Below are 12,801 nucleotides of genomic sequence, written 5' to 3'. Positions count from 1 at the left end.
ATCAAAATAAAAAACCAAATCAGAATAGAGAAATTAGCAATCACATTTTATATTCAGCTAAATATCCACTGCAAATCTCACTGGTCATATCCATGGCAGATATTTATCAAGCCCTAAGCTCAACACCCGAGTCTCGTTCTAAGCAGTTTATAAATATTACCTAATTATCTCAGCAATCCTATATAGTAAATACCATTTGCCATTGAGGAAACTCAAAGCAGAGAGGTTATATAAAGTGTCAAAAGCCACACAGCTGAAAAATGATAGAAACAGGATTCAAGCCCAAGAAATCTCACTCCAAAGTCTACTTCTTAAACTATGAGGCTAATTAGTCTCTCCTTTACTACCTGCTTTTTTGAAGGTGGTAACGGTTTTGTCTCCAATACATCTCCAACATTTCTAACCCCTACTGAATCTATTTATCTATTCATTCACTCCTTCTTCCAATTAGACACCCTTACCATCTCATAATTGGTCTGTTTTCTTAAGTAAATAAGCAAACCCTGTGCTGTTCCTAATCATCTATTTGCATTAAGATTGCTCTCTGCTGCCACCTGGAGATAATTTGGTGAAACCAATGCTAAGATTTTTGTAAATGCATCTAGCAAATTCAAAAATAAGATTTTGATCACAAAGTATGCTAACATGCCTAAACATTATACATTTAATTTACATCATTTGGAAACTGCTGAAACATAACAAATGACTACCTGTTGGATAGTACTGATATTATACCTAGAAGAAATGTTGTTGAAAAATTAATCTTTTGAGTTGCCAGAATGGTTTAATAAAAACAGTGCTGCCAGGCATGCTGTTTCATGCCTGTAATCCCAACAGTTTAGGAAGCTGAGACAGGAGGATCACTTGAGCCCAGGAGTTTGAGATGAGCCTGGGCGACATAGTGAAAGCCCATCTCTATAAAATAAAATTTAAGAATTGTTTTAAAAACAGTAGTGTAAAGAAATGGATGGATGGATGGATGGAAGTCAAATTCCCTACCTGATTGCATGAAAATTTGGGAAGATTGCCATCATTGGGTACTGTGGAATGCAAACTCTAAGATGGAGTCTAATGTGAAACAGTGTTATTATATTAAGGAGTTACCTCAGATCATCAGTTGGGGATAAGAAGGAACAGAAACCGATGTGAATAGGGGAAATCAAACTGTAAGGTAGGCCCACACCAGTCTCAGCTAACCCTATGGGAAGCTTTAGAGCTAAAACTGCCCCTTAGAGTTGTCCTCTCTTGGCCTGAAATGGCCAGATCTTTACACTTCTGCATCTATCCTTGGGTAAGGCAATCCATGAAGAGGCCAGCCCCTGAACTGTGGAAAACACTATCAACAATGGAGCAACAAAGTCCTTCACTGAAGGGGGTTGATGGTACCCCACAGTGTCTGCCAATTGAATAAATGTTAGAAAATAATCTACTGTAATTCTAGTCTCAAATACAATGATATTCCACTCAGCCAATTGTCTTTCACTCCCAAGAAACCAAATTAATGGAAAATCTTGCCAAAAATATAACTTTGAAGGAGCTCTGCATTAAGATATTTCCTACCTGCAGCAGTCAGGTAATTTTCTTCTGTAAGTGTCAACTGAGAAGTCCAGAAGATATAGAAATAAATTTTTAAAATGAAAAGCCCAGTCATACACCTTGGCTAAAAACTAACATCAAGGCAAAGCATGCTGAAGAGAAACAAGTATCATCTGATCTCCAGAACACCCTGATACCAAAGTCAAGAAGAGCGGAACATTTTAAAAGGAAATATTTCAGACTGAGTCAAGTGGGTGTACCTTAAATGTCTCAGACAGTATTAATTAATAAATAAATTAGTTCTATATAACTTTCTAACAAAAGGATATGAAACATGAAAATCATATCAGTCAAAGAATCTTGTATTTGCCTGAAATTTTATTCAAATTTTATTGGGCTTTTCTCAAAGAAATGATGAATGTTCTGTTGATCCATCATGGTTTTATTATATCAGTGGCCTGAAAATTTTGTCCCCAAATTACATATTTTACCACACTGTCTATCTTTTATAAGATACTGTAATGTTTTCAGTGAATAACTGAAAAATAGTTTAAATTGGCTAAACTCTAAATAGTTAAATTTGCAGTTTAAGAATGTCACAATTTTTTATCTAGTTTTGGGAGTAGCTGTTACTATTATGGCCCCTAAGTTGAACTTCCTGGGTTCAAACTTCAGTTTCGCCTCTTAGTTTTTGGTTACTCTATTTTTTGTTTTGTGTTCTCAGATGCTATTTGATTCTTTTTTTCAAATCTGCTACCATTTTAATAATTTTAATTTTCCAACAAAACTTCTAGTCTTTTATCTCCTGGAATATAAAAATAATATTTTAAAGTCTCTGTCTGATCATTCCAATATTTGAAGTAGCTGTGGGTAAATGTCTATTGGTTCTTTCTGTGACATGTGGTCACCTCATGTGCCAGGCATTGTGATTTCTTTCTCAAATTGCAGAAAAATTGGAAATGATTTGAGGCCCTGCAAAATTTTGTCTTCCTCCATAGAGGAATTTCATTTACTTCTGCCAGGACTCCATAAATATTAGCAATCAGGAATCACCTTAATCCAGTTTTAAGGACTAGAATTTTCTGTGCAATCAGATGACTCAAATGTAGGTTGCAGTCTATGTGCTATGGCTTGAATGTGTCCTTTGTATTTCATGTTGGAAACTAATTCCCAAATTCATATGCTGACTGGAGGTGCAGCATTTGGAAGGTAAGCAGGATTAGGTAAGGTCATCAAATTGGGACCCCGATGATGGGACTGCTGGCTTTATAAGAAGAGAAAAAGAGACCTGAGCTGACACACACTCTTGCTCGTTAGCCACGTGATACCCTTCACCATGTTATGATGCAGCAAGAAGGCCCTTACCAGATGCCAGCCCCTCAAACTTGGACTCTCCAGCCTCCAGAACTGTAGGAGACAAATTTCTTTTATAAATTATCCAGTCTGTGGTATTATGTTATAGTTATACAAAAATGGACTAAGACCCTATATAAAGGGTGATTGTATTATCCACACCACCCTACCCCAAACCACTCTTTGCCATTTCAAGAGGCTAGCAAAGGCATTGCTAACCTTTCAACCAGCTCTTCTATATCAATCAGTAAACATCCCCAGAATAAAAGTAGTTCCAATGCCAGTTTCTCCAATCTGTATTTCTTTTTCTGAATCTTGGTGAGGTAATTCTTCATTACCTTGCCAGATCACTGATCTGCCATCTGTAGACTTTTTAAATGATTATGTCTAAATTTTCCACTTAGCTTGAGAGGGAAGACTAATCTAATTTTCTTTGTCTGCATCACCTGATGTAAAAGTCCCATCCCTTGATTCTTTACCTCAACTATCAGCAAGTCTTTTTGGTCTCTTCTTTAAAATGTTTCTTGAATTTGACCATTCCACATCATCTCCACTCTACTGGGTTAGAAAAGGGGGGATGCTGGATGTGGTGGCTCACACCTGTAATCCCAGCACTTTGGGAGGCTGAGGCAGGTGGATCATGAGGCCAGGAGTTCAAGACCAGCCTGACCAACAGAGTGAAACCCGTCTCTACTGAAACTACAAAAATTAGTCAGGCATGGTGGCGCATGCCTGTAATCCCAGCTACTTGGGAGGCTGAGGCAGAAGAATCACTTGAGTCCAGGAGGTGAAGGTTGCGGTGAGCCAAGATCACGCCATTGCACTCCAGCCTGGACAAAAAGAGTGGAACTGTCTAAAAAAAAAAAAAAAAAAAAAGAGAGAAAGAAGAAAGAAAAGGGGGACTGTAGTTACAGATTCAAAAGCCTGTTTTTTAAAACTAAATCACTGTATCATTTAACCTGTGGGCAGCAGCGAAAAGGTACAGATACCAGAAGCCACAGAACACTCGTGTTCAGTGACTGCTTCCATTTTATCACAGCTTTCTGAAATATGTTTTATTAAAGTCTTTTTATTTTGGTCACTTGTAGCATTGATTATGTTGTTGAAACATAAAAGCTGAGATATTCCATACATGAAATTTAAGAATTTTAAAAGTCAGAAGGCCTACATTAACACATTTTTCTTAAAATAATTTATGCTCCATTGACATCTAAGTTACGTTTTTATGACTGTTTTCCTACTAGTGATCTTTCTTTCTTGTATGCTTCTTTTTTATTTATCTAATATACTACCAAAAACTTGGAGTGATTTAATATGATTTCAAAATGTGTGTAGGGGAATTTTCTAAAGAATGCTGTTATGATTATCTCACCTTGGGAAAAGAAGAAGTAGGAAATATGAAACTGTTTAAAACGTTTGAAAGTTGAATGTTCTGTGTTTAGAAAAGGAAGTAGATAAGATCTTTTTTGATTTAATATTTCTATCTTTTACTTGGCTAAATATGGTAAAGCAATCAAACCTGTAAGAAGTAGTGCTCTGCTTCCTACCCAAAGTATCTTTAATTCTGGACATTTTCAACAAATTTCCTCCTTTTCTTTCATTTATTTGAAGTGACTCCCATAATATTGTTTGGTTTGTTTTTGTTTTTTAAGATAGAGTTTTGCTCTGTCAACCAGGCTGGAGTGTAGTGGCACAATCTCAGCTCACTGCAACCTCTGCCTCTCAGGCTCAAGAAATTCCCATGCCTCAGCCTCCCGAGTTGTTGGGATTATAGGCGTGCATCACCATTACTGGCTAATTTTTTGCACTTTCAGTAGAGAAGGGAGTCTCCACCATGTTAGCCACGTTGGTCTTGTACCCCTGGCCTCAAGCTGATCCACCCACCTTGGCCTCCCAAAATGCTGGGATTACAGGCATGATCCACCATGCCCAACCCTTATAATATTGTTATTTAAGTTTCTTCTTTTCACCTTCACAGCTCTTAACTTTTTAATTTTTTATATTTTTTATCCCTTCCTAATAATTTTTGGAATATTCTCCAATCTAATTACCCTGCTCACTATTTTGTTCTTTGAGTTGATAATATTATTCAACAATTAAACATATCCATTGAGAAATTTACTTCAACAATAATATCATTCCTATCCAGTATTTCCAACTGGTACTTCTTAGAAGCTTCCTGTTTCATGTTTGCTACATATTCCCTTACCTCTGAGGATATTTTCTGTTTTGATTTTAAATGCTTTGTCCACCAGGTCCATTCATTCTGATTACTTCTAGAATGAATTATTTTTTTCTTCCAGTGCTTGTGGGTTCATAATGTGAGTTTGTAAGATTATAAGATTATGGTAAAATCAGCTATCTTAAAAAAAAGATCAGCTATCTTGGTAAATAACGGTTACCTAGAGAGGGGAATGAAAGGCTAGGTTCTGGCCTGTACTAGTCTAGTCAGGAGAAAGATATATCACAGCATTCTGGGCTCAACCACTTGTGCGCCCACCACCCATGAGATCCTGCCTATGAGGTAACCACCTAGTACTACTACACCAGGCATTATTCCTTTCTAGAGAGTAATCACAAAACATCTTTTGAATCTGATGTCCAGCCCCTAGAGGAGGATGGGGAAGGAGGTTGGAGGGAATGTTCAAGGATGTTGCTGCAGTCAACTCCAGCTAAACGTACTGTTCATACCAGTTGAATCACCAATTCATTGCACTCGTCTCCAGAGGCCCCATACTTTATTACAGGTGACTGAGACAGCAGCTTTGATTATAACCTCCTTCCACAGGAAGAATTCTAGTTTTGCCATGTGCTATTAAAATGACTAGAGAAGGTCTGTCCCACTTTTCTCAAAAATCTACGGAAAAATCACTTGTATTTAGAGCGAGACCTGGAATACATCTTTCCTACAAGTATACAACCTCACAATAAGTGCAGATGAAAAACTTCTCATTTTTAAATGCTTTCGTCTTTTAATTTATGTGCAGAAAACAGTTCACATAGCAGGCCTATGGCTGCTACCCTTAGAAAGATTTGTTTATAAGATTGGTGCTGGGCTGACGTTTGAGAACTTGACTGGTAAACAGTTTCCTGTATGAATAGAAAACTTTCTATTCATGGTGAGTGGCTCATTGTATCTAATCTATTTGTACTAACAACGTAGTACATACTGAACCTGCTTTCCTTCTGCAAATCTCAAATTTCAGTGACTATCCTCAGTCATACAGGCACTAGATGCCTATATGAGCAGCACTCAATAAAAACCCTGGACCCCTAGGCTCAGGTGAGTTTTCCTAGCAGATAGCATTTCACACACGTTGTTACAACTCACTGCTGGCAGAATTAATTGCATTAATGTGCAACTTAGAGGATAATTAGAAGCTTGTGCCTAGCTTCCTCCAAACTTCACCTTGAGTGCCTTTTCCCTTTGCCAGGCTCTTTGTATTCTTTTGTTCTGGAAAATTATAGGCATAAGTACAACTATATGCTGAGTCCTGTGCATCCTTGCTCACCTAATTTGGGAGCTAGTCTTGAGAACACCTGACATACTCTACCTATGAATAAGGTAAAAATTTGAAAATATATCAACATATCTGCCTGTGAATGTTGCCTCATCTCAGGGTGTTAGAAAACATTCCATTCACTTCCAATAAGGTAACGTGATATAAACTAGAGGTGTACTACAAAGTAAACTTGCCCACTAAAATAGCCTTGCTTAATACACGACAATAATTAAAATGTTAATGAATTAATCATTCAGAACAGCAAAATCCATACTATTTTCCAACAACAATAAAAAAAATCATCTGAGTTTGTTACTGTTACAAAAACACAATTTGAATATGGTAAATAGTATTCCAAATTATTTTAATAGCACTTGTATGACACAGAGTCAAATGCAAAATTACAAATAATAAAAATTAAGACCACTTAAAGCAATCATTTCTCTCTCTATTGATAAAAACAACCTTGAAGTAAATGAACCTTTACTCCTCCTCCAGAACCCAAATCATTCTACGAACTCGCCTCCTACATATGAGTACTGTCTGATGGTTAATCTCTAGATCTCTTTAGAGAAATCTGTCAATGCAATAGGAGCAACCTTAAAAGAAAGCTCAAAAAACTTATCTGAAAAAGAAAAAAAAATTCTCTAAAGTTGGATATATTCTCTAAAGATACATTAATCAGGTATTTTAAAAACTCAACGCTTTCATGAGCTCCCAAGAAGCTCCAAGATCATGGAAAATATGTCTCTACTAGTTCTTGAAAGATGATAAAATAATAAATCTCAAGAATAATAATTTATAATTTAATTAAGAAATTAAACCTGGGTGTAGTGGCTTAGGCCTGTAATACTTCCACTTTGGAAGACTAAGGCAGGATGATTTCTTGAGGCTAGGAGTTCAAAACCAACCTGGGCAACATAGTGAGACTCTGTCTCTACAAAAAAAGAAAAGGCAACAACAGAAAAAAAAAAACAAAACTTTGTAAAATTAGCTGAAGGTGGCAGTGAGTGCCTGTTGTCTCAGCTACTTAGGAGGCTGAGGCAGGAAGATCACTTAAACCCAAGAGGATGAGACTGCAGTGAGTCATGATTGTGCCTACTCCTGCCTGGGCAAAAGAGTGAGACCTTGTCTCTAAAAAAAAAAAAAAAGAAAGAAATTAGGTGAACAATTCAAACTTGTTGTTCCACAAACTTGTATCAATGTGTCAGGTAATATCTAAAGTAAAATTTTAAAATGAATGTTGCAAAGAAATTTTGAGAAAAATATAATTAAATGTATTTTAAATTTAAATTATTCATTCAGATCGTAGTTATTACAATTTAAGTAATTTAAGTTATATGTGGAAGGTTCTCCCATGTCATGCTCCTTCACATAAAGTCTCTTTCATCTTCCTTTCTCCCAATATTTTCTTCCTAATACAAGAGTTTGAGATCCCAATTTGAATGTAACTAGGTCTTTCTCATGGTTTGCTGGTACTCAGATAAATTCCTGGCATAGCAGGCACTCAGTAAATGTTCACTACTGTTGTTAAGATGAGGGGGAAAGTCAGGGTAGGAACGGTCTGGTGCAAATCAGACATGGAGATGTAATCCATTCCCTCTCTCTACTTCTAGAAGTAAGTTTTGCTTGAGTCCCCGCTCTTGCTTCTGTCAGGGCATTCAAACTATGTTTAACTTAGGATGGGAGTTCTCTAATGTCCCCAATGTCCCCTACTTATCTAGGACTACAATGCAACCTGCTTCATGTCTTAGATGGATTCCATAAGCTTTAAACATATAGGACCTGGACATAAATTGGGATCACTCTGGACCCAATGGCCATTCACTATAGAGGCAGATATCACAGAACAATTGAGAGGATTCTGCCCTACCTATCTTCCCTCTGTTCTCAGCTGAGCATGACAGAGTATAACCATGACATTTAGGGCAGATGAATTTTGGCAATAAAAGCTGATTCTAGGGATGATGTATAAAGTATATAACACCCGTCAAAGTCATATTAAATTTTTAAAACCTTGTTAACTCTGTGGTGAATGACCTCCTCAGCAACAAAACAGAGGCACTTTTTTTCTCAGAAAGTTGGCATAAATACATCCTAAGTCATATTGGAATAAGCATGTGATTATCTGAGGTAAGCATTCCAGGGAGGAGTACAAGGACAGAGGCAGTTGTGTGTATATGGCTTGCTTGAAAAACACCAAGGAAGCCAGTGTGGCTGGAATGGAGTAGACAAGGGAAAAATAAAAATAGATGAAGTCAGACAAGAGTGGAAGAAGAAAATGAAAGATCATGTAGGTTCTCTTAGGTTAGTGCAAGGACTTTTTCTTTGAGTGAGATAGGAAGCTCTTGGAGGATTTAGCTTATAGTTTAACTGGATCATGGTTGCTGCCACTGAAATGGGAAAAGTACCCTTGTCCCCCTCGCAGGGCATGTGATGGGGAGTGACTCACGTCTTCAGGGCCCCACTGCTCAAACCTCAAAGGGAGCATACAGATGGGCAGGTTATAGGGCTCCGACACCACGGCAGTGTCTGGGGTGGATGTTTACGGCTCCTGAAGCCCTGTGCTACCGTGTGCTCTTTTAGTTTTGCCTTCTATAGGTGGCATGTATTAACTAGCTCAATTAGACCCGTCTGCCTTTATAGAGGGCTTTCGGTATCCTGGGTTCTTGCCTTGGTGTACTGGAAGAATAGGATCGCACGTGGGCTTGGAGAATGAGTGCATGATTTTATTGAAGAGGAAATGGCTCTCAGGAAGTAGCTCTCAGGAAGTAGCTCTCAGCAGATGGGTGAGCCGGAAGAGAGATGGTTTTCCCCTGGAGTTGAGCCACTCAGTGTCCCTCCAACTGCCCCGGCCAAACTCTGCATCATTCTGCCAGCCTATGACCTGCTGGCAGACAGCCAACATCCTCTTGACATCCAGCAGCTGTGTCTTCTTCCATCGATGGGTTCCTCTCAACGTCCAGCTGCTTGTGTATCTACCTGTTAGGATCTCAGGGTTTTTATAGGCACAGGATGAGGGCATGGCAGACCAGGGTGGTTTTGGGAAATGCAACATTTGGGCACAAAGCCAGGAGTGCCTTTCCTCACCTAGGTCTGTGGGCACAGGCCAGGGACGGAGCTCTAGCCACGGACCTGCCCTTCTCCTCCTGGCACTTCCCTTTCCCCCTTCCGTATCATCATGTTGCAAATATACTGAAGCGGGCAAAGGGCAAAGGTGGGTGATCAATTTGAAAGTTACTGCAGTAATCTAGGTGGGAGATAATGGTGGCTTATATCAGTGTGGTAGCAGTAGATGTCTAAAAAGTGTCCAATTCAGGATATGTTTTGAAGGTAAAACCAAGAGGATTGCTAACAACTTGGACTTGGGGGAAAAGAAAAAGAAGCCCAGAATTTCTTCCAAGACTTTTGGCTAGATCAATTGGAGGAATGGAGATGCCATTTAAAAGGAAAGAAGAACAGATTAGGAGACAATTCAAGAATATTAGAAATTCTATTTTGGACATGGTAAATGGGAGGCACATATTAGACGGCAAGGTTTTCAAATCTACAATTCTTCTTTTCCCTACTTGGACTAAAACCCTATTCTGAATCTTAGCCCTGACCTAGCCCTGATTTAGCAGGCTAGATCCCTGACTCCCAATCTACACTTACTGGCTAAGGTCCTACTCCACACACAAAAAGATCACCTGGAACCAAGATGGTGCCAAAAACCAGATTCACAGTACTATTGCCAGAATCCAGAAAGTCCTGTTGCAACATCCTATCCACCAGACTTGATTCCCTTCAATACTAATTTTTTTTTATTTTTTTAAATTTTTACAGGGACAGAGTCTCGTTTTTTTGCCCGGACTGGTCTTGAACTCCCAGGCTCAAGCGATCCTCCTGTTTCGGCCTCCCAAAGTGCCAGGATTACAGGTGTGAGCCTCTTTTCATGGACTTTGACAATTCCCTGTAGACCAGATTATTTCCAATGCAGCTTTACCATGGAGTTAGTTATTATAAACAAATTCCTCCCGATTCTAGCTTTCTCCCTTCTCACTAGTAGGTCTCACTGCTATGCATGTTTCATATTTGAACTTCTGCAAATTAGGAATGAGTTTAATCATGTTGAGGGAAAACATAATAACGTATTATTAACTCTAAACCATCCTTCTGTCGTTTTATATGCTTTGTTTATATAGATGCTTTTTAAAGATGAAGTGAAAGAGAAAAAAAGATAAATTGTCAAGTGGTTTTACTAGTCATATTTCTTTCCAGTAGACTGTGTGATCCCTCAGACTTTGCATGACAAGACAATTTGCTGCAAAAACTGTCTTGTCAAATAATTCTAAAATGTGTCTATTAGTCCTGGAACACCTCTAAAACCTTTCTAAGAACTGTGAAAACTCTTTCATGCCCTTAATTCCAAACCTGGGGCTCCAATGTTTGAACACAAAATGGCACATGCAAAAGCACTTTCAAAGCATATTACATACATAGTAATAAGAATCCCAAATTTCTGATGTATATAACGAAGTGTTATATACACTTTTATATATGGAGGAGAGAGAATAGCAAACAGAAAGGCACCCCAAACCCTAATGCAAAGATCAATAAAAAGCCAGCCAGCAGCACATCAGGCTGCTGTAGTGGCTGCCCTCAAAGTCGTTGAGTCTCTTCATTAATTTTTGTATCATATTTATTCAATTGTCCTGTTTAGTTACTCAACAACCTGGGAAATAGCTCAAGAGGCATGAGTTACCCTTTCTTTGCTATTTGCTGCTGATGATTTAGAAAACCTAGGTTTTTTTTTTTAAAGTGAATATTTTTCAGTTATTCATTTCATCATTATGATATCTCTATCTCCCATTCCAGCACGGATCGGCTTTAGGCAGAAATAAGGTCATATTATGAAACGTCCACGAAACAGTTCTGTACCATCTGTGCAAAACTGTTTTTGTAAGAAATCTCTAAAATTTGATGACATTTCCTGCAGCTACAGAGAAGGCTGAAATACAAACAGTCCCTTTCCCGAAAACGAGGTGTTATTTCAATAACATTTCTCACCAGCACTTTTCTTTTTTGCAAAAGTGTTTGTTCTAGTGATGTGGACGTATGATGAACGTCAATGGTTAATAAGATAACCAGAAACTGTGAAAATCAAATGTGCCTGGAACGCATCAGTTTCACACTTTTAGTCCTTCGCTTGAGACTCAAGGGCCACATGACCAGGTAGGTCTTTCACCTCTGGAAACCGTTAAACATCCTTCCAGTAAGAAATAATCGTTAAGGGCAAGGTGTTAAAGAAATCCAGTGAGCTGTTCCCCGTGGGTCACCGCCTCCCTCCACCTGCCTCCACCCGCCTCCCGCGCACTGAACGCAAAAAGCTTAGACAGGAAGAGCGAGGCCAGAGGAGACTACAACTCCCAGCAGGCGTCGCGGCAGCGGGAGGCCACGCACGCGCAACCCAGGCCCCAGGACAAGTCTCGCCGCCGGCCTTCTGGGAGGGCAGGATGGCGGTGTCCGCGCTGCGGCTGGGAGCGGAAAAGCTCTTTGAAATGCCTGCGGTGCTGAGGCGACTGAGCCGCTGTCAGAGCACGTCCCAGGCCTTTGCTGAGGTGCTGCGGCTTCCGAAGCAGCAGCTGAGGAAGCTGCTGTACCCGCTGCAGGAAGTCGAGCGGTACCTCGCCCCCGACAGGAGGCAAGACCTTCACCTGCGGATTTTTAACCCGAGCCCCGAGGACATCGCGAGGGCGGAGAGCGTCTTCAAGGCCACTGAACATAACCGCATCGAATACGTCAGCTCCGCCATCCGTATGGACCACGCCCCGGACCTCCTCCGGCCTGAGGTGAGAGCGGCGATTCTCACGGTTTGCCTGCGCTCCGGCGTCCTAGCGCTAACTACTGCCTCTGCCATGGGGCTAGCGGGTGATTTTGCTGTTGTATTTTCTAGCTTTGTGTGGGCGCATATATTATTTTAACTAAATAAGGATATGCCGATGCTCCATGTACGTGGGGATACCCGAGAAATCCATCGTGGGTAGAAAATGCAGTCAGTACCCCATAAGCCCATCGTAAAGTCAAAAATCGTTAAGTCAACCCACTGTAAGCCAGAGACTGCCTGGATACAGTTTACATTATTTGGGAATGAATATAGAAGACTTAATACTTCAAAAGATTTTGAGACCCTAACTAAGCATTCAAAATAGTAACTTGTCTTTTTTTTTTTCCCCCTATTTAAATAAGTAGGGAAAACATGCCAGACAAATCAGACAGAATTTAGACAGTGAACCATAGGAAACGAATAAGTTTCACAAATGAGATGATCCTTATCAATAATTAACTTTCGCCAAAACTTCCTATCATGTGCAAAAATAATAATCTCTAGTGGCAATAATGTGGAAAGTTTTTTTTTTTTTTTTTTAGA

General features: G+C 39.4%; 1 protein-coding gene across 6 annotated transcripts in view; it reads left to right on the top strand.

Annotated features, from left to right (window-relative positions):
• The first annotated feature begins 11,222 nt into the window (after nucleotides 1–11,222).
• The window catches only part of GTPBP8 (GTP binding protein 8 (putative)), a 35,253-nt gene continuing 33,674 nt past the window's right edge, over nucleotides 11,223–12,801 (top strand). For 5 of the 6 annotated variants that reach the window (XM_032299077.1, XM_032299076.1, XM_032299075.1 and 2 more), the window contains exon 1: nucleotides 11,814–12,223. In XM_032299077.1, coding sequence (XP_032154968.1) covers nucleotides 11,888–12,223 — 336 coding nt within the window. In that variant the 5' untranslated portion in view covers nucleotides 11,814–11,887. Of the gene's footprint in view, nucleotides 12,224–12,801 lie in introns of all 6 variants that reach the window. The other variant, XM_032299071.1, reaches the window with a different exon arrangement.

The sequence above is a fragment of the Sapajus apella genome, unplaced genomic scaffold, assembly GCF_009761245.1.
Source record: "Sapajus apella isolate SASKATOON/1434 unplaced genomic scaffold, GSC_monkey_1.0 scaffold40, whole genome shotgun sequence".
NCBI lineage: Eukaryota > Metazoa > Chordata > Mammalia > Primates > Cebidae > Sapajus > Sapajus apella.
The sequence above is the reverse complement of the archived record's forward strand: the minus strand, read 5'-3'. Positions and strand labels throughout refer to the sequence as shown.